Here is a 22,823-nt window from a genome sequence, read left to right on the forward strand (position 1 = left end):
AATTCTTATATATATTTTCAAAGAAGCTTGGATCATCCTTATTTGGAACATATAGGTTAATAAGCCATATCTGTTTATTGTCCAATAACATATTTAAAATAACCCATCTACCTTGATAATCTGTTTGGACAATTTGCACATTTGGATCAAAATTACTGTTAATTAAAACCATCACCCCTTTTGAATTTCTTTGCCCATGGGAGAAATATATTTCACCCCCCCAGTTCTTTTTCCACAAAACTTCATCTAAAATTGTTGAATGGGTTTCCTGTAAACAATAGATATTATATTCCTTCTCTTTTAACCAGGTAAATACTGCTCGTCTTTTCTTATTATCTGCTAGGCCATTACAATTATAAACTGGCTATACTTATTTCACCACTTACCATAATGAGACACAACTTTCAATTCTATTTATCAAAAATATATGTTTGTAAACGTACCATTAAAAGGTAACATGATGATTGAGTGTCTATGTAGCTGTACCATGATATTTGCATTGCTACTAAGTAAACCTCCAATTGGTCCCTACTAATCCACCCGCTAAAAGCCCTCCTCATCCTGAGTTGGGTTGTCATCCCAATGCCCGGCAGACCACCCGCGATCCCCCGTATCCCAGAACAGACTGGGATCCATCCTTCGAAAAGAGCACACAGTGACATTTACCGAATTGAAGTAAATCAACCACCAAATGCATTTCCATCACCCTCACCTCGATTTGTATTATATATAGCTGTGGATCATCCTCTATTGTCCCTAACATCTTTTACTCCTTCGCAACAGTTATGGGATACACACATACACCCACACACACACTCAACCCTTTCCCCCCCACACAACCATAAGCTCACATTCTCAACAGTTGCACCATCCCAGAGCCCAACTCAAGAAAGGTCTTGATTTACAAATGCATTTACAGTTGCAGCTGCATTAGAAGGCCTGCAAGACCGAGCAAAAAATGGGCAGACATGGGGAGATTTTATTAACCATTTTCACATCCTAGATGATGGAGGTCAGATGTACCCCTTTCCCCTGAAACACCCACAACGCGGTCCCCCGTATTGACCATATTCCCAAGCATTTCCATGCAGTCAGACTTTTGATTTTGTGCCACCAGGGCCACAATAATATACCCCCTCTCTGAATGTCAGTGTGACCCCCTCCCCATTGTTTACTGAAGCTAGGGTTGCCAGCACTGCCACTGCCTGGGTGGGGGGGCACCCCACTGGAATCCCCACCGGCTAGGTACAAGGTCGTCAATGTGCTCCTTAGCAGCATTGAGAATTTCCTTGTGTAGTATGCTCTCCCTTTAGGGGGCTTTGGCTTTGCAGGACCAACCCTGCCAAGCAGGCTCAGAATCTAGAGGGGGCAGTGCTGATCTTGGTCTCTGACTGCATTTTGGCTGCATAGAGACCGCTTACAGCAGGCCCGTAAAACAGTTAGGGACTTCTCCTTAGTATCTGGGTCATTCAGGTGGGTGTCAAGGGTATAGGGTTGTTGACCGTACCATTTAATTAGGATCCAGGTACCTCAACAGGAGAGGTGAGAGGACGCGGAAGAGGCCAACACGGAGGGGGAGGAAGAAATCAAGACTATCCATCCACACGGAGCAGGACCAGAACAAGGCCGTGATCAACATTTCTGGAGAACCCCTTTCTGATGATTGCGTAAGGGTATTGTCTAAAGGACTGTCCTTTGCCCCCAACATACTCAACTAATGAATTTAATACAAAGATTGACCTACATCTGAAGGCCTGGTACAAGCAAAACATCTCTCCAACTACAGACGCCACTGTCTCAGGTCAGGCAGTTTCTGTTCCCTCAAAAACACCTTTTATGCCCAAGTCCACCTTTTGTCCCATCGTCCAGAATGCCACACTAAATACATTTTCGAAGAAGGTGAATTTTGATGTGGAGAATCTGTTTAAGGGTAAAATTGACTCCAACCAAACACAACGTAATCTTTCTAAGACAGAGAGGGATGCAGTTGAATCGTTGTCCAAAAATGAACGGATTGTGGTTAAAAAAGCAGACAAAGGTGGCGCTACAGTAGTGTGGAGTAAAGACAAATATGTGACAGAAGCCTAGCGTCAATTAGACAATGATGAACTCTACCAATCTCTTACCTTCAACCCTACATAGGACCTAAAAACTGTATAGAAAGGGATCCTCACAGAAGCTAAGGAGAATGGCTACATTTCAGACAATGAGTTCTAGTTTATTTTCAATGGCAGTCCATGTATGGCTTCTTTTTACCTTCTTCCAAAAGTCCACAAAAATCTTGATAACCCCCCAGGCCGGCCAGTCATTAGTGGTAATGGAAGTCTGACAGAACCCATCTCTAAGTACATTGATTACTTTATTAAGCCTTTTCTGACGTCACTCCCAGCCTATCTTCAAGATACCACATATGTGTTGAACAAAATTAAGGAATTGAACAATATAGGTACAGCTTCCTTTTTAGTCACCATGGATGTGGAGTCTCTATATACCACCATTGAACATGAACAAGGTTTGGCAGCTATGCACCATTTCTTGAGTACCCGACCTGAAACTGAGATGCCTCCTACATAATTCATCGTCTCACTGACTGAATGGACTCTTAATTATAAAATCTTTATCTTTCAAGACAATTTTTTTAAACAGGTCAAAGGATGGGAGCTTGCTACAGTCTACGCTGGTTTGTACTTGGGTAAATGGGAAAATGACTTCATTTTTGGATCCTTCTAATAACCATTTCTTTGACCGGATTATATGGTGGGGACGCTATATTGATGATGTTTGCCTTTTTTGGTCCGGCTCAGAAGATTAACTTATTTCCTTCCACCAATACCTTAACAGCATTAACCCTAACATCAAACTAACTATGGAGTACAGCATTCATTTTTTGGACCTCGACATTAGGAAAAATGACAAAGGTTGTTTGGACACATCAATCTTTAGGAAGCCTACAGATGGGAATACCATTCTTAGAGCAGACAGCTTTCACCCCAAAAGGTTAAAAGAGAATATTCCATATGGCCAATTCCAAAGAGTCCGCAGAATTTGTGATCAGGAAACAGACTACAGTGTCAAATCTGCTGAATTGGAGAATCGCTTCTTGAATCGGGGCTACAGCATTCAGGTCCTGAAAGATGCAGATATAAGGGCTGGATTACTTGACAGAGAGAACTTGTTGCGAAGGGGAGTGCCTCATGATACATCAGAGAGAATACAGCACTCAAAATACAGCACAGAAGAAGAGAACATTAAAAGAATCATTAAAAATAATTGGGGAATCATCCAAAGTGATATGCTACTACGCCAAGTCTTCCCTGAGCCATCAGTCATAAGCTTTAAGAGATGTCCTACCCTAAAGGACAAATTAGCTCACAGTTATCTTCCGGGTGACTCTCAAAAAACTTGCCATGACCACAAACCCAAGGGGTTTCTTTTAAATGTAACCAGTGCAACCATTGCAGAAATATTGCACAGAAAAAGTATTTTGTTGAGACAGCTTCTAAAATGGAGTATTACGTCAAGCATTTCATTAACTGCAAAACCACTCATGTCATCTATAGATTGGAATGTCCACAGTGCAAGGTGTTCTACATTGGACGGACAAAGAGACGCCTTCAAGACCGCTTAGCGGAACACAAGTACGCCATACGGGTAGGCAATGAAGACTACCCCATGGCAAGGCACTACAAGTCCTTACACCATGGCAACCCTGCCTCCCTACAAGCTATGGGTATTGATCATATTCCGGCCTCTATTAGAAAAGGGGACCGTCTTAAACAGTTAAACCAAAGGGAAAGTTTTTGGATTTACAAACTACAGGCCACTAAATACCCGGGTTTAAATGAAGATATGGATTTCTCACCCTTCCTGTAGGGTTGTGATGGGTACATTTGCTGTCATCTAGTGGACATTTTGCTCTATTGCCCTCAGCTATGTTTAGACTGTTATTCATGTTTGCTGTGTTCTAGTGTACTATGGAATATATTGCTTTCTTATTCTTCACACTTCTCCCAGTCATATTTAAGGTTAGAACTACCTTTCTAAGTGTTTCAGATACTTCTAGCTTGGAGTTGTATTTTTATGATAACATAGCTACAGTATTTCACTTTTTAATGTGTATAGTATTGCTTACTAGGTGTGGCCAATCAATTTTGTAACCACTCCCTCTTCAAATAAGGGCCAATTGGAAAAGCTGTTAAAAAGAGGACATTGTATTATTTCTTTGTACTCCCTGACGAAGGCCATGCAGCCGAAACGTGTCGGATTTTTAAAACCTTGTTTCTATTGAACATGCCATACAAATAAAGGCATTTTAATGAATTATATGAAGAGTGCCTTGGTCCTCCTTTCTTTTTGATGACCAATTTACCCCTTTTACCAAAGAGCACCTTCTGTCTACCAACATGTACCATTGTGTACCTTAGTAGCGCTTCCCTTCCTCCTCTTTCTATTAGAAAATAAAACAACTTGAGACTTGACTTGGAGCCTCAAGACTCGGTACTCGACTTTAGACTGATGCCTTGATCTGGTGTCGTGGAAAATTGCAAGATTATGTTATAATGCTTGTATTGTATTATAATGGTTGTAATATTCGACAGAATAGAGTATTCTGTTAACTATTGTGTGTGTGTTTTACTGAGGATGGGCTTCTATGAGATAGCACTGACAGAAGAGATTTACGAGATCTTTGGGTAATAATGCCTAAAGAGCATTCCAGAGGACATGAGCTAATGGTTCTGTTCTATACCGTACCAGGGAGAGACGGTTCCAGTTAGGAGTAGGAGGACCAGACACTGGTCTGTTCTGTTCTATACCGTACCAGGGAGAGACGGATCCAGTTTGGAGTAGGAGGACCAGACACTGGTCTGTTCTATACCGTACCAGAAAGAGACGGTTCCAGTTTGGAGTAGGAGGACCAGACACTGGTCTGTTCTATTCCGTACCAGGGAGAGACGGATCCAGTTTGGAGTAGGAGGACCAGACACTGGTCTGTTCTATACCGTACCAGGGAGAGACGGGTCCAGTTTGGAGTAGGAGGACCAGACACTGGTCTGTTCTATACCGTACCAGGGAGAGACGGATCCAGTTTGGAGTAGGAGGACCAGACACTGGTCTGTTCTATACCGTACCAGGGAGAGACGGTTCCAGTTTGGAGTTGAAGGGCCAGATACTGGTCTGTTCTATACCGTACCAGGGAGAGACGGTTCCAGTTTGGAGTAGGAGGACCAGACACTGGTCTGTTCTATACCGTACCAGGGAGAGACGGTTCCAGTTTGGAGTAGGAGGACCAGACACTGGTCTGTTCTATACCGTACCAGGGAGAGACGGTTCCAGTTTGGAGTAGGAGGACCAGACACTGGTCTGTTCTATACCGTACCAGGGAGAGACGGATCCAGTTTGGAGTAGGAGGACCAGATACTGGTCTATACAATGAACCCTGTTGACACAGCAGTTGCTGTCTACTATGTTTTATAGATATCTTTCATACAAAACTTAACCTTGTGACACATTCTATGTATCTGTTGTTCGTCATGTACGTTGAGAGGGGTGTATCTTGGCTATAAAAGATCTTTGTACTTTTGTTTTGTCACTTTCAATGGTTCATTAGAAACGGCGCATCATTGAAAGTCAAAGGGCTTTTGCAAAAGCTCTTAATTATTAAAGATGTAGTTTACGTATAACTCTGACTGGTGTGTGAAGTTTGTAACTCTCCTCATTTGGTAATGCAGAAATTAGCCACCACATTGGCCAGGTTTTATAACATTTTGTCACTCATTTTGTGGCACAGAGTCCATGGATTACTCTCCAGACAGCCAGAGACAGTAGCCGCAGCGTCATAAAAAAACATGCAACAGATTGGCTAGTGAAACGCACACTCTGCCCTCTGATTGGACGAGTAAACTGTCAGTTACAGGATTGGGTGCAGTGCGAATGTCCATTTTGAAGGGAGAGAGGATCGCCATAATAAATTTGCAGCTCCAAAAAACAGGTGATCCAGAATATGAATTGTTTACTTTGCAAGATCACCAGCAAATGGGCCATCAAGCAACAATTACTAGCATAGGACCACTGGTCTTACGCTATGACAAAATTGAAATTGATAACTTACTAATAAAGTTTGCGTTTGGAATTTGTTGTTAAAAATGTATTATTACTGTGGCGAAGATGCACCATAGGCGGGTCTCTCCACCACAGGCGGGTCTCTCCACTTGTGCTCTCCAAACTCCTGGAAAGTGGAAAGCGCTTTGTTCTCTTGTTGAATTGTTTGCTGTTGCTTCACATGTTTAAATGTAGTAAATCCATATTCAATCTAATACTACAATAACTGCTGGTGTTTAATCATTCCATCCCCTTACCGTTTATTGGAACACTTAGACATGTCTGTTTCGTGATTGGTATGATACATTTTAATTGACCATTTCTCTCTGAGTGGGTGAGATGTTTATTTTGCACATGAAAGTTTGCAAGACTGAAAAGGTAGATTAAAATGTTCTGTTTATTTAATTAATGTTGGGCTTGGAGTGGGCTGGCCCGTGTTGGGCTTGGAGTGGGCTGGCCGGTGTTGGGTTTGGAGTGGGCTGGCCCGTGTTGGGCTTGGAGTGGGCTGGCCGGTGTTGGGCTTGGAGTGGGCTGGCCGGTGTTGGGCTTGGAGTGGGCTGGCCGGTGTTGGGCTTGGGGTGGGCTGGCCGGTTTCATCGGATGAGGCCACAGTGTCTCCTGACCCCTCCTGTCTCAGCCTCCAGTATTTATGCTGCAGTAGTTTATGTGTCGGGGGGCTAGGGTCAGTCTGTCACATCTGGAGTATTTCTCTTGTCTTTTCCGGTGTCCTGTGTGAATTTAAATATGCTCTCTCTAATTCTCTCTCTCTTTTTCTTTTTTCTCTCTCTCTCGGAGGACCTGAGCCCTAGGACCATGCCTCAGGACTACCTGGCTTAATGACTCCTTGCTGTCCCCAGTTCACCTGGCCTTGCTGCTGCTCCAGTTCCAACTGTTCTGCCTGCAGCTATGGAAACCTGACCTGTTCACCGGACGTGCTACCTGTCCCAGACCTGCTGTCCCAGACCTGCTGGAACCCTGACCTGTTCACCGGACGTGCTACCTGTCCCAGACCTGCTGTTTTCAACTCTCTAGAGACAGCAGGAGCGGTAGAGATACTCTCAAAGATCGGCTATGAAAAAGCCAACTGACACTTACTCTTGTGTTACTGACTTGTTGCACCCTCGACAACTACTATGATTATTATTATTTGACCATGCTGGTCATTTATGAACAGTTGAACATCTTGGCCATGTGCTGTTATAATCTCCACCCGGCACAGCCAGAAGAGGACTGCCCACCACTCATAGCCTGGTTCCTCTCTAGGTTTCTTCCTAGATTTGACCTTTCTAGGGAGTTTTTCCTAGCCACCGTGCTTCTACACCTGCATTGCTTGCTGTTTTAGGCTGGGTTTCTGTACAGCACTTTGAGATATCAGCTGATGTAAAAAGGGCTATATAAATACATTTGATTTGATTTGTTGGGCTTGGGGTGGGCTGGCCGGTGTTGGGCTTGGGCTGGGCTGGCCGATGTTGGGCTTGGGGTGGGCTGGCCGGTGTTGGGCTTGGGGTGGGCTGGCCGGTGTTGGGGTGGGGTGGGCTGGCTGGTGTTGGGGTGGTGTGGGCTGGCCCGTGTTGGGGTGGGGTGGGCTGGCCGGTGTTGGGGTGTTGTGGGCTGGCCCGTGTTGGGGTGGGGTGGGCTGGCCGGTGTTGGGGTGGGCTGGCCGGTGTTGGGGTGGGGTGGGCTGGCCCGTGTTGGGGTGGGGTGGGCTGGCCCGTGTTGGGCTTGGGGTAGCTGGCCGGTGTTGGGGTGGGGTGGGCTGGCCCGTGTTGGGCTTGGGGTGGGCTGGCCCGTGTTGGAGGTGGGGTGGACTGGCCCGTGTTGGGCTTGGGGTGGGCTGGCCTGTGTTGGGCTTGGTGTGGGCTGGCCCGTGCTGGGCTTGGTGTGGGCTGGCCCGTGTTGGGCTTGGTGTGGGCTGGCCCGTGTTGGGCTTGGTGTGGTCTGGCCCGTGTTGGAGGTGGTGTGGACTGGCCCGTGTTGGAGGTGGTGTGGACTGGCCCGTGTTGGGGGTGGTTTGGACTGGCCCGTGTTGGGGGTGGTTTGGACTGGCCCGTGTTGGGGGTGGTGTGGACTGGCCCGTGTTGGGGGTGGTGTGGACTGGCCCGTATTGGGGGTGGTGTGGGCTGGCCCGTGTTGGGCTTGGGGTGGGCTGGCCGGTGTTGGGCTTGGGGTGGGCTGGCCCGTGTTGGGGGTGGGGTGGGCTGGCCCGTGTAGGTGGTGGGGTGGGCTGTCCCGTGTTGGGCTTGGGGTGGACTGGCCCATGTTGGGCTTGGGGTGGGCTGGCCGGTGTTGGGGGTGGTGTGGACTGGCCCGTGTTGGGCTTGGTGTGGGCTGGCCGGTGTTGGGCTTGGTGTGGTCTGGCCCGTGTTGGAGGTTGTGTGGTCTGGCCCGTGTTGGAGGTGGTGTGGACTGGCCCATGTTGGAGGTGGTGTGGACTGGCCCGTGTTGGGGGTGGTTTGGACTGGCCCGTGTTGGGGGTGGTGTGGACTGGCCCGTGTTGGGGGTGGTGTGGACTGGCCCGTATTGGGGGTGGTGTGGGCTGGCCCGTGTTGGGCTTGGGGTGGGCTGGCCGGTGTTGGGCTTGGGGTGGGCTGGCCCGTGTTGGGGGTGGGGTGGGCAGGCCCATGTAGGTGGTGGGGTGGGCTGGCCCGTGTTGGGCTTGGGGTGGACTGGCCCGTGTTGGGCTTGGGGTGGGCTGGCCGGTGTTGGGGGTGGTGTGGACTGGCCCGTGTTGGGGGTGGTGTGGACTGGCCCGTGTTGGGCTTGGTGTGGGCTGGCTGGTGTTGGGCTTGGGGTGGGCTGGCCGGTGTTGGGCTTGGGGTGGGCTGGCCGTGTTGGGGGGGGGGTGGGCTGGCCCGTGTTGGGCTTGGTGTGGGCTAGCCAGTGTTGGGCTTGGGGTGGGCTGGCCGGTGTTGGGCTTGGTGTGGACTGGCCCGTATTGGGGTGGGGTGGGCTGGCCCGTGTTGGGGTGGGGGTGGGCTGGCCGGTGTTGGGGGTGGTGTGGACTGGCCCGTGTTGGGGGTGATGTGGACTGGCCCGTGTTGGGGTTGGTGTGGACTGGCCCGTGTTGGGCTTGGTGTGGGCTGGCCCGTGTTGGAGGTGGTGTGGACTGGCCCATGTTGGGCTTGGTGTAGACTGGCCCTTGTTGGGCTTGGGGTGGACTGGCCCGTGTTGGGCTTGGGGTGGACTGGCCCGTGTTGGGCTTGGTGTGGGCTGGCCCGTGTTGGGCTTGGGGTGGACTGGCCCGTGTTGGGCTTGGGGTGGACTGGCCCGTGTTGGGCTTGGGGTGGACTGGCCCGTGTTGGGCTTGGGGTGGGCTGGCCCGTGTTGGGCTTGGTGTGGGCTGGCCCGTGTTGGGCTTGGGGTGGACTGGCCCATGTTGGGCTTGGGGTGGACTGGCCCTTGTTCGGCTTGGGGTGGACTGGCCCGTGTTGGGCTTGGGGTGGACTAGCCTGTGTTGGGCTTGGGGTGGACTGGCCCGTGTTGGGCTTGGGGTGGACTGGCCCGTGTTGGGCTTGGGGTGGACTGGCCCGTGTTGGGGTGGTATAGGCTAGCCCATGCTCACCTTTCCCACTGCATACCAACATGGGGCCAATGGGGTAATGTTTTCTGGGATATATGTACCTGTTTGAGCTTCTGTTAGACAGATTCCATTTGTTTTCTCAAGGGCAGACTGTGCAGTCTTCAGATTGTGTCAGGCTGAACCTGTCCTGAGGATATTTCGTACTTGTAGATTCTGTATGATATTACGCTTTCACCTCTGGATCACCAAGACCTGTAAATATATCTACATTGCTCACCTCAACCTTCCTTTCCTTCTGCAGATGTCATGCCCTTATGACTGATACAATGTCCAACATTGATAAGAGGGAGTAGATCTACTGAAACATTGATGAGGGAGTAGGTCTACTGAAACATTGACCAGAGGGTGTAGGTCTACTGAAACATTGATAAAAGGTAGTTGGTCTACTGAAATATTGATGAGGGAGTAGGTCTACTGAAACATTGACCAGAGGGTGTAGGTCTACTGAAACATTGATAAAAGGTAGTAGGTCTACTGAAACATTGATGAGGGAGTAGGCCTACTGAAACATTGATAAGAGAATAGGTCTACTGAAACATTGATAAGAGGGAGTAGGTTTACTGAAACATTGATAAGAGGGAGTAGGTCTACTGAAACATTGATAAGAGGGAGTAGGTCTACTGAAACATTGATAGGAGGGAGTAGGTCTACTGAAACATTGATAGGAGGGAGTAGGTCTACTGAAACATTGATAAGAGGGAGTAGGCCTTCTGAAACATTGATAGGAGGGAGTAGGTCTACTGAAACATTGATAGGAGGGAGTAGGTCTACTGAAACATTGACAAGAGGGTGTAGGTCTACTGAAACATTGATAGGAGGGAGTAGGTCTTCTGAAACATTGATGAGGGAGTTGGTCTACTGAAACATTGATGAGGGAGTTGGTCTACGGAAACATTGATGAGGGAGTTGGTCTACTGAAACATTGATACGAGGGAGTAGGTCTACTGAAACATTGACAAGAGGGAGTAGGTCTACTGAAACATTGATGAGGGAGTAGGTCTACTGAAACATTGACAAGAGGGAGTAGGTCTACTGAAACTTTGATGAGGGAGTAGGTCTACTGAAACATTGATAAGGGAGTTGGTCTACTGAAACATTGATAGGAGGGAGTAGGTCTACTGAAACATTGATAAGAGGGAGTAGGTCTACTGAAACATTGATAAGAGGGTGTAGGTCTACTGAAACATTGATAAAAGGTAGTATGTCTACTGAAACATTGATGAGGGAGTAGGTCTACTGAAACATTGACCAGAGGGTGTAGGTCTACTGAAACATTGATGAGGGAGTAGGTCTACTGAAACATTGACAAGAGGGAGTAGGTCTACTGAAACATTGATGAGGGAGTAGATCTACTGAAACATTGATAAGAGGGAGTTGGTCTACTGGAACATTGATAAGAGGGAGTAGGTCTACTGAAACATTGAGGAGGGAGTAGGTCTACTGAAACATTGATAAGGGAGTAGGTCTACTGAAACATTGATAGGAGGGAGTAGGTCGACTGAAACATTGATAAGAGGGAGTAGGTCTACTGAAACATTGATAAGAGGGAGTTGGTCTACTGAAACATTGATAAGAGGGAGTTGGTCTACTGAAACATTGATAAGAGGGAGTAGGTCTACTGAAACATTGATGAGGGAGTAGGTCTACTGAAACATTGATAAGGGAGTATGTCTACTGAAACATTGATAGGAGGGAGTAGGTCTACTGAAACATTGATAAGAGGGAGTTGGTCTACTGAAACATTGATAAGAGGGAGTAGGTCTACTGAAACATTGATAGCATTAATATTCCTCCTCTCTCCCCACCCCCTGCCTCCTCTCTCTCCCCACCCCCTGCCTCCTCTCTCTCCCCACCCCCTGCCTCCTCTCTCTCCCCACCCTCTGCCTCCTCTCTCCCCACCCCCTGCCTCCTCTCTCCACCCCCTGCCTCCCCTCTCTCCCCAACCCCTGCCTCCTCTCTCCCCTGTTTTAGCCCCCGCAGACTCTCCCCCCTGCCTCCCCTCTCTCTCCACCCCCAGCCTCCCCTCTCTCCCCACCTTCTCCTTAGTCTTACTCCCGTTTTAGCGCCCGCAGACTCTCCCCCCTGCCTCCTCTCCCTCCCCACCACTGCCTCCCCTCTCTCCCCACCCCCTGCCTCCCCTCTCTCCCCACCCCCATCCTCCTCTCTCCCCTCCCCCTGCCTCCTCTCTCTCCCCAACCCCAGCCTACCCTCTCTCTCCATCCCCAGCCTACACTCTCTCCCCACCCCCAGCCTCCCCTCTCTCCCCACCCCCTGCCTCCTCTCTCCCCTGTTTTAGCCCCCCGCAGACTCTCCCCCTGCCCCCCCTCCCTCCCCCTCCCTCCCCCTATTGTGTCCATGCGGGGTTTCAGTGTTTTCTGTCCCATAACCTGGCCATGTTCTAGTTAACCAACCTTGGGGTTTTTCCTTCTGCATCACACACTCCTATTTTCTAATCCTTTAGGTCACCCTGATGCTATACCCATCTCTCCATCCATCCGTCACTAACATCTAGAAATAAATAATGAATCACATCATCAACATGCTCCACTATCTCTCTCTCTCCTGTCTCTCATCTCCTCCCTCCCTTTCTCTCTCTCTCCTCCTCCCTCAGGGACTCTAGCTGGGTGAATATATCTCATCTCCTCCCTTTCTCTCTCTCTCCCTCAGTCTCTCCTCTCCCTCTGCTCCCTCTCTCTCTCCTCCTCCCTCAGGGACTCTAGCTGGGTGAATATATCTCATCTCCTCCCTTTCTCTCTCTCTCCCTCAGTCTCTCCTCTCCCTCTCTCTCTCCTGTCTCTCCTCTCCTCCCTCCCTCTACCTCTCCTCTCATTCTCTCCGTCTCTCCTCTACCCCTCCTCTCCTCTACCTCTCCTCCCTCCCATCCTCTGCTCGCTACTGGAACGCTCTACTCTTCTGGAACTCTCATCCAGACCCGTCATCCAGACCTGTCATCCAGACCTCATCCAGACCTGTCATCCAGACCTGTCATCCAGACCTCATCCAGATCTGTCATCCAGACCTGTCATCCAGACCTGTCATCCAGACCTGTCACACATCCAGACCTGTCATCAGACCTGTCATTCAGACCTGTCATTCAGACCTGTCATCCAGACCTGTCATCCAGACCTGTCACACATTCACACCTGTCATTCAGACCTGTCAGCCAGACCTGTCATCCAGACCTGTAATCCAGACCTGTCATTCAGACCTGTCATCCAGACCAGTCATCCATCCAGACCTGTCATCCAGACCTGTCATCCAGATCTGTCACACATCCAGGCCTGTCATTCAGACCTGTCATTCAGACCTGTCATCCAGACCTGTCATCCAGACCTGTCACACAACCAGACCTGTCATCCAGACCTGTCATCCACACCTGTCACACATCCAGACCTGTCATCCATACCTGTCATCCATACCTGTCATCCAGCCCTGTCATCCAGACCTGTCACACAACCAGACCTGTCATCCAGACCGGTCATCCATATCTGTCACACATCCAGACCTGTCATCCAGACCTGTCATCCAGACCTGTCATCCAGCCCTGTCATCCAGACCTGCCACACAACCAGACCTGTCATCCAGACCTGTCATCCAGCCCTGTCATCCAGACCTGTCACACAACCAGACCTGTCATCCAGACCTGTCATCCAGACCTGTCATCCAGCCCTGTCATCCAGACCTGTCACACAACCAGACCTGTCATCCAGACCTGTCATCCAGCCCTGTCATCCAGACCTGTCACACAACCAGACCTGTCATCCAGACCTGTCAACCAGACCTGTCATCCAGCCCTGTCATCCAGACCTGTCACACATCCAAACCTGTCTACTCTTCTTTCCCCTCCCCCTCACATTCCCCCTGTGTTGTGCAGCTATAAACTACTTTAATGATGTTTCCTGTGTGCGAGGCCTGAGGCCAATCACAGGTGATGATACTCTACCGTAGTCTCCTGAAAAAACGACATAACCACAACACAAGGAGATGTAAATGGGTTCTGGGCTCCGTGGTCGCCTGCCTTCTCTGAACGGAGAGGAGAGGCGGTAGGAAAATATCTGATGGTCCAGCTCACCATTTCATTTCCATTCTCTCTCTCTCTCTCTATATACACACACACACACACACACACACACACACACACACACACACACACACACACACACACACACACACACACACACACACACACACACACACACACACACACACACACACACATCAGATAGGACCGACAGAAGAGCCACCCCATCGGGAGAGATGTAGTACATTAGTGCTATAGTGCAGTCATGGGTGCCCTGGCTGGGGCCCCATAGTGCAGTCATGGGTGCCCTGGCTGGGGCCCCATAGTGCAGTCATGGGTACCCAGGCTGGGGCCCCATAGTGCAGTCATAGGTGCCCTGGCTGGGGCCCCATAGTGCAGTCATCCCACCCCTACGGGAGGTCAGCCCCAGGTCAGCCCAGTCAAAGCACAGAAAAAAAATGTATGAAATGAAATAAAATGTATGAAATGTATGCATTCACTACTGTAAGTCGCTCTGGATAAGAACGTCAGCTAAATGACTAAAATGTAAAAATGTAAAATGTTTGTCCTGGCACCCCCATGGTGGAACCAGCTTCCCCCGAAACTATGACAGCAGAGTCACTGCACATCTTCGTAAAAGATCTGAAACCCTACCTCTTCAAACAGTATCTTAAAGACATTTCAAACCCTACCTCTTCAAACAGTATCTACACTAAGACATTTCAAACCCTACCTCTTCACACAGTATCGTAAAGACATTTCAAACCCTACCTCTTCACACAGTATCTTATATAAGACATCTCAGCCTTATTTGCACTTGTCTTTTCCTACCATCTCTTCTTTATTAAGGAAACATGTACTTCCTATGACTGAGATATGTGGTTGTCCAACCTAGCTATCTTCAGCTGAATGACTCATTAAATGGGAATTTCTCTGGATAACAGCGTCTGCTGAATGACTCACTAAATGGGAGTCTCTCTTGGATAACAGCGTCTGCTGAATGACTCACTAAATGGGAGTCTCTCTGGATAACACCGACTGCTGAATGACTCACTAAATGGGAGTCTCTCTGGATAACGGCGTCTGCTAAATGACTCACTAAATGGGAGTCTCTGGACAATGGCGTCTGCTGAATGACTAACATGTATATGTGAGTGGCTAGGGAGAAGGGGATTGGCTGACAGGACAATGTCATCACAGTCTGACGTCACACTCACCTTGACGTTTCCACCAATCAGGTCGGGCGGCTCCTCGTCCGTTTCCAAGGCAACGTTGATGGTGGCGAACGGCCGGCTAGCCATCTGCTGCATCTCACGGAGAAGTTGCTGTGAGGAAGAGGAGAGACTCCAGTGACGAAGAAGAAAGAGAACACAGTTCATTTCTTAAAACTCTCAATAATCATTGCGCGTCCCGAATTACACCCAATTACATAGAAATTACTACTTACTAACTAATTACTACTGCATTACTTCTGACCAGGGCCATACGGGCCGGGCCGGGCCTTACGGGCCGGGGAATACTGCCTATCAGGACAAAGACAACATTCAATACAACAGAAATGAGTACAACTGTCACAAGACCTGTCATCCAGACCTGTCATCAATACCTGTCACACATCCAGACCCGTCATCCAGACCTGTCATCCAGACCTGTCATCCAGACCAGTCATCCAGACCTGTCATCCAGACCTGTCACACATCCAGACCCGTCATCCAGACCTGTCATCCAGACCTGTCATCCAGACCCGTCATCCAGACCTGTCATTCAGACCCATCATCCCTACCTGTCATCCCTACCTGTCATCCAGACCTGTCATCCAGACCAGTCATCCAGACCAGTCATCCAGACCCGTCATCCAGACCTGTCATCCAGACCCGTCATCCAGACCTGCCATTCAGACCCATCATCCCTACCTGTCATCCAGACCTGTCATCCAGACCCGTCATCCAGACCCATCATCCAGACCTGTCACACATCCAGACCTGTCATTCAGACCTGTCATCCAGACCCGTCATCCAGACCTGTCATTCAGACCCATCATCCCTACCTGTCATCCAGACCTGTCATCCAGACCTGTCACATCCAGACCTGTCATCCAGACCTGTCATCCAGACCAGTCATCCAGACCTGTCACATCCAGACCTGTCATTCAGACCTGTCACACATCCAGACCTGTCATCCAGACCTGTCATCCAGACCAGTCATCCAGACCTGTCATCCAGACCAGTCATCCAGACCTGTCACATCCAGACCTGTCATCCAGACCAGTCATCCAGACCAGTCATCCAGACCTGTCATCCAGACCTGTCATCCAGACCTGTCATCCAGACCTGTCACATCCAGACCTGTCATTCAGACCTGTCACACATCCAGACCTGTCATCCAGACCTGTCATCCAGACCAGTCATCCAGACCTGTCATCCAGACCAGTCATCCAGACCTGTCACATCCAGACCTGTCATTCAGATCTGTCATCCAGACCAGTCATCCAGACCAGTCATCCAGACCAGTCATCCAGACCTGTCATCCAGACCTGTCATCCATAATAGCGTTCAACTTGATTTTAAAAGACTACCTGATCTCTGTACCCCAACACATACAATTATCCTTCAACCACAAAGACCAGGGAGGTTTTCCACTGGTTCACAAAGAAGGGCACCTATTGGTAGATGGGTAAATACATTTCAAACGATGTAAGAGAGGCAAGCGGTCGAAGAGGGGACCGGGAACACAGGCCGTGGACACGAAGCTACAGCATGACGCGGTAACTAACCTCTCCAAAAAAATACCTTACTGACGCTCAAGTCTCAGTCTTTTCTATGGGCCTCTCTTTTGTACCTACATGTACTGATAAACCATTCGATACAAAAGTAGATCTGTTTAAATTCTTTCGAAAGATTAAACTTAAGCGTTACGGGCCAAGAAACACATCAACGAACTGGTACCCCATTTTAAGCCCAAAAGCAAATTCTGTCCCATGGTTAACAACTCCACGATTAATACCTATTGGTGGTTAGTCGAACAAGAAGCCATGTCAGTGTATACGAGACAAACAAACCACATTCAGAAGAACCTCACTAGAACATTAGAACAGGCACTTAATTAACTAATGAAATATCAATCTTTGGTTATCAAACCTGCAGGGGGCGCTGTGGTTGTTTTACACTATGACAAATACAAAGAAGAGATTCAGAGACGACCTGCTAGAGCTCTCCTCACTGTAATATAGAAGAGATTCAGAGACGACCTGCTAGAGCTCTCCTCACTGTAATATAGAAGAGATTCAGAGACGACCTGCTAGAGCTCTCTTCACTGTAATATAAAAGAGATTCAGAGACGACCTGCTAGAGCTCTACTCACTGTAATATAGAAGAGATTCAGAGACGACCTGTTAGAGCTCTCCTCACTGTAATATAGAAGAGATTCAGAGACGACGCAGTCTGCTAGAGCTCTCCTCACTGTAATATAGAAGAGATTCAGAGACGACCTGCTAGAGCTCTCCTCACTGTAATACAGAAGAGATTCAGACGACCTGCTAGAGCTCTCCTCACTGTAATATAGAAGAGATTCAGAGACGACCTGCTAGAGCTCTCCTCACTGTAATATAGAAGAGATTCAGAGACGACCTGCTAGAGCTCTCCTCACTGTAATATAGAAGAGATTCAGAGACGACCTGCTAGAGCTCTCCTCACTGTAATATAGAAGAGATTCAGAGACGACCTGCTAGAGCTCTCCTCACTGTAATATAGAAGAGATTCAGAGACGACTCAGTAATGAACATTTCTATAGAAAACTGAGTGTTGATCCCACACAGGTGTTCCAAAGGGATAGAGGCTCTAATCTGGAGCCCTATTAAATCACCTGATCTCAAAACCTGAATATCTTTGCTGTAAATGTGCCATACGTCCAAGCCTGTACATTTTACCCGAAATTAAACAAACCTAAAACACAACAAGGCAATTATCCAGGCAGAGCAGTTGTTGCAAGAATAGGCTCAATGCTAGAACTGTTTTTTCAACTTTGTAGACTCTTTTTATTAAAACTCATGTGCAAACATTGCCATCATATGTAAAAGACTCGACAGACTCCATCAACAAGATCTCACCCATAACGGGTTTAACAGAAGACTGTATTCTGGTCACATTAGATGTCGAGAGTCCCATGTGTGGGGCGGCTGGCAGCACTAACTCACTATTTGGGAGACAGAGATACTAACGAATATCCCACCAACAAACTTTATTCTAGAGCTGAATATGTTTTGACGTGTAACTATTTCGGTACCGGTACCGAGTCAGTGTGCGTGGGTACAGGCTAGTTGAGGTAACCTGTACATGTAGGTTGGGGCGAAGTGACTATGCATAGGTAACAAACAAACAGCGAGTAGCAGCAGTGTACAAAAGGGAGAAGGGGGAATGTAAATTGTCTGGTGGCGATTTTATGAATTGTTCAGCAGTCTTATGGCTTGGGGGTAGAAGCTATTGAGGAGCTTTTGGTCCTAGACTTGGCACTCCGGTACTGCATGCAGAGAGAACAGTCTCTAACTTGGGTGACTGTTGTCTCTGACAATTTTATGGGCTTTCCTCTGACACCGCCTATTATATAGGTCCTGGATGGCAGGAAGCTTGGCCCCAGTGATGTACTGGGCCGTACCCACTACCCTCTGTAGTGCCTTACGGGCAGATGCCAAGCAGTTGCCATACCAGGCGGTGATGCAACCGGTCAAGATGCTCTCGATGGTGCAGCTGTAGAAACTTTTGAGGATCTGGGGACCCATGTCAAATCTTTTCAGTCTCCTGAGGGGGAAAAGGTTTTGTCGTGCCCTCTTCACGACTGTCTTGGTATGTGTAACGCCCTGGCCATAGAGAGGTTTTTTTTGTTCTTTATTTTGGTTAGGCCAGGGTGTTACATTGGGTGGGCGTTCTATGTTCCTTTCTCTATGTTTTTGTATTTCTTTGTTTTGGGCCGTGTGTGGCTCCCAATCAGGCACAGCTGAAGTTCGTTGTTGCTGATTGGGAGTCACACATAAGGAGCATGTTTTTCCTTTGGGTTTTGTGGGTAATTGTTTCTGTTTCGTTTCGCACCTGACAGGACTGTTTTGGCTGTCGGTTTTCTTGTTTTTTTGTATCGTGTTCTAACGTAATTAAATATTCAATGATGAACACTAACTCCGCTGCACCTTGGTCTACTCTCTCTCTCACGACAGCCGTTACAGTATGTTTGGACCATGTTCGTTTGTTGGTGATGTGGACACCAAGGAACTTGAAACTCTCGACCCGCTAAACTACAGCCCTGTCGATGTTAATGGGGGCCTGTTTGGCCCGCGTTTCCTGTAGACCACGATTCGCTCATTTGATTTGCTTTGGGGCAGCAGGTAGCCTAGTGGTTAGAGCGTTGGACCAACAACCGGAAGGTTGCAAGATCGAATCCCTGAGCTGACAAGGTAAAAATCTGTTGTTCTGCCCCTGAACAAGGCAGTTAACCCACTGTTCCTAGGCCGCCATTGAAAATAAGAATTTGTTTTTAACTGACTTGCCTAGTTAAATAAAGGTAAAAAAAAATACATTTAAAACATTGAGGGAGAGGTTGTTGTCCTGGCACTACACTGCCAGGTCTCTGATCTCCTCCCTATATGCTGTCTCATCGTTGTCGGTGATCAGGCCTACCACTGTTATGTCGTCAGCAAACTTAATGATGGTGTTGGAGTTGTGTTTGGCCACGCAGTCGTGGGTGAACAGGGAGTACAGGAGGGGACTAAGTACACACCCCTGAGGGGCCCAAGTGTTAAGGATCAGCGGGGCAGACGTGTTGTTGCCTACTCTTACCACCTGGGGGCGGCCCGTCAGGAAGTCCACAATCCAGTTGCAGAGGGAGGTGTTTAGTCCCAGGGTCCTTAGCTTAGTGATGAGCTTCGTAGGCACTATGGTGTTGAATGCTGAGCTGTAGTCAATGAACAGCATTCTCTCACATAGGTGTTCCTTTTGTCCAGGTGAGAAAGGGCAGTGTGGAGTGTGATTGAGATTGCGTTATCTGTGGCTCTGTTGGGAGAGGAGAGGAGAGGAGAATGATGGGAGAGGGTGAAGGAAGTGAGAGAGGAGGAGAGGGGAAGGATGGGAGAGGTCAGGAGAGGGGAAGGATGGGAGAGGGAAAATTATGGGAGAGGGGAGGAGAGGTACAAGGATGGGAGAGGGAGAAGGAAGTGAGAGAGGAGGAGAGGGAAATTGGAGTGGGTCTAGGGTGTCCGGGAGGATGCTGTTGATGTGATCCATGACCAGCCTTTCAAAGCACTTCATGGCCACAGATGTGAGTGCTACGGGTCGGTAGTCATTTAGGCAGGATACCTTCGCTTCCTTGGGCACAGGGACTATGGTGGTCTGCTTGAAACGTAGGTATTACAGACTCGGTCAGGGAGAGGTTGAAAATGTCAGTGAAGACACTTGACAGTTGGTCAGCGTATGCTTTGAGTACATGTCCTGGTAATCCGTCTGTCCCCGCGGCTTTGTGAATGTTGACCTGTTGACCGAGGGCGTTATCACACAGTCATCCAGAACAGCTGGTGCTCTCGGGCATGCTTCAGTGTTGCTTGCCTCGGAGCGAGCATAAAATGCGTATGGTAGGCTCGCGTCACTGGGCAGCTCACGCCTGGGCTTCCCTTTGTAGTCTGTAATAGTTTTCAAGCCCTGCCACATCCGACGAGCGTCAGAGCCGGTGTAGTAGGATTCAATCTTAATCCTGTATTGACGCTTTGCTTGTTTGAAGGTTCATCTGAGGGCATAGTGGGATTTCATATAAGCGTCCAGATTAGTCTCCCGTTCCTTGAAAGTGGCAGCTTTGAAGCTTAAGTTTAGGGGTTTGGGAAAATAGGAATTTTGGAATGGGAAACAATTGTTTGGTCACCACAAGGACTAATGTATGTGAGGAACTCTGGCAGAACAAGGTTTCATTGAGGACAGACACATTGACAAACACACATGAACACACACAACCTGTCTAGTGTTTCAGCATTCACAAAGTGAGCAGTGCTCCGCCCAAATGAGACTGCGAGCGAGCAAAAGAGAGAGCCTATACTTTATTCACTAATTTCTGAAGGTATGAGGAGAGGAGAATGATGGGAGGAGTCCTTTGAAGCCTGGCTTGCCATTTCTAGAACCAAAAAATTGACAACCACGAATCTGCTAACAAGAAATAGCCACTTGCTAGCTAATATAAACTCCTTCAAACAGAAAGTAAGAGCGAGATGTTACAGGTCATCTTTCTGATACTTTACCCAACTCCAGTTGACAAGATCACAAATACAAATTCCATCTAGACACCGTTGCCCCAGAGCACACAAAACAACTATACATACCTCGGCCTAAACATCAGCGCCACAGGTAACTTCCACAAAGCTGTGAACGATCTGAGAGACAAGGCAAGAAGGAACATAAAATTCAACATACCAATTAGGATCTGGCAAAAAAAATACTTGAATCAGTTATAGAACCCATTGCCCTTTATGGTTGTGAGGTCTGGGGTCCGCTCACCAACCAAGAATTCACAAAACCCAATTGAGACTCTGCATGCAGAATTCTGTAAAAATATTCTTTGTGTATAACGTAAAACACCAAATAATGCATGCAGAGCAGAATTAGGCCGATACCCACTAATTATCAAAATCCAGAAAAGAGACGTTAAATTCTACAACCGCCTAAAAGGAAGCAATTCCCAAACCTTCCATAACAAAGCCCTCACCTACAGAGAGATGAACCTGGAGAAGAGGCCCCTAAGCAAGCTGGTCCTGGGGCTCTGTTCACAAACACAAACAGACCCCACAGAGCCCCAGGACAGCAACACAATTAGACCCAACCAAATCACAAGAAAACAAAAAGACAATTACGTGACACATTGGAAAGAATTAACAAAAAAACTGAGCAAACTAAAACGCTATTTGGCCCTAAACAGAGAGTACACAGTGGCAGAATACCTGACCACTGTGACTGACCCAAATGTAAGGAAATCTTTGACTATGTACAGACTCAATGAGCATAGACTTGCTATTGAGAAAGGCAGACCTGGCTCTCAAGAGAAAAGAGGCTATGTGCACACTGCCCACCAAATGAGGTGGAAACTGAGCAGCACTTTCTAACCTCCTGCCAAATGTATGACCTACAACTGGATCCTAGACTTCCTGCCCCCAGGTGGCAACAACATGTCTGCTTCGCTGATCCTCAACACAGGGGCCCCTCAGGGGTGCATGCTCAGTCCCCTCCTGTACTCCCTGTTCACCCACAACTGCGTGGACAAACACGACTCCAACACCATCATTAAGTTTGCTGACGACACAACAGTGGTAAACCTGATCACCGACAACAATGAGACGGCCTATAGGGAGGAGGTCAGAGACCTGGCAGTGTGGTGCCAGGACAACAACCTCTGTAAATACAACCCATATGTATGTATTTATATATGTTCCATTTTGTACTGTAACTATTTGCACATCGTTACAACACATTATATAACAATAATATGACATTTGAAATGTCTTTATTCTTTTGGAACTTCTGTGAGTGTAATGTTTACTGTACTTTTTTTATTGTTTATTTACATTTACATATTTTAGTCATTTCACAGACACTCTTATCCAGAGTGACTTACAGTAGTGAATGCATACATTTCATAATTTTTCCCCCCCCTGTACTGGTCCCCCGCGGGAATCGAACCCACAACCCTGGCGTTGCAAACACCATGCTCTACCAAACTGAGCCACACGGGACGACTTTTGTTTATAAACTACTTCACTTGGTTTGGCAATGTTAACATATGTTTTACATGCCAATGAAGCCCCTGAACTGAAGTGAGAGAGCGAGAGAGAGGAGAGAAAGAGCAAGAGAGAGGAGAGAGAGAGAGATCGAGAGAGAGAGAGAGCAAGAGAGAGAGGAGAGAGAGGAGAGAGAGAGCGAGAGAGAGAGAGCGAGAGAGAGGAGAGAGAGAGCGAGAGAGAGAAGAGAAAGAGAGAGCGAGAGAGAGATCGAGAGAAAGAGCAAGAGAGAGAAGAGAGAGAGGAGAGAGAGAGCGAGAGAGGAGAGCGAGAGAGCAAGAGAGAGGAGAGAGAGAGACACAGAGAGAGAGAGGTGTTCAAAGTATTTG

At 48.1% G+C, this 22,823-nt stretch overlaps 1 protein-coding gene across 5 annotated transcripts in view; it reads right to left on the bottom strand.

The window, feature by feature from the left end:
- Window positions 1-22,823, bottom strand: part of LOC106591480 (attractin) — a 627,298-nt gene that overhangs the window by 17,860 nt on the left and 586,615 nt on the right. For all 5 annotated transcript variants that reach the window (XM_045723805.1, XM_045723804.1, XM_045723802.1 and 2 more), the window contains exon 27: window positions 14,918-15,025. In XM_045723805.1, coding sequence (XP_045579761.1) covers window positions 14,918-15,025 — 108 coding nt within the window. The remainder of the gene's footprint in view (window positions 1-14,917; window positions 15,026-22,823) is intronic.

Source organism: Salmo salar, chromosome ssa09, assembly GCF_905237065.1.
Source record: "Salmo salar chromosome ssa09, Ssal_v3.1, whole genome shotgun sequence".
Classification (NCBI taxonomy): domain Eukaryota; kingdom Metazoa; phylum Chordata; class Actinopteri; order Salmoniformes; family Salmonidae; genus Salmo; species Salmo salar.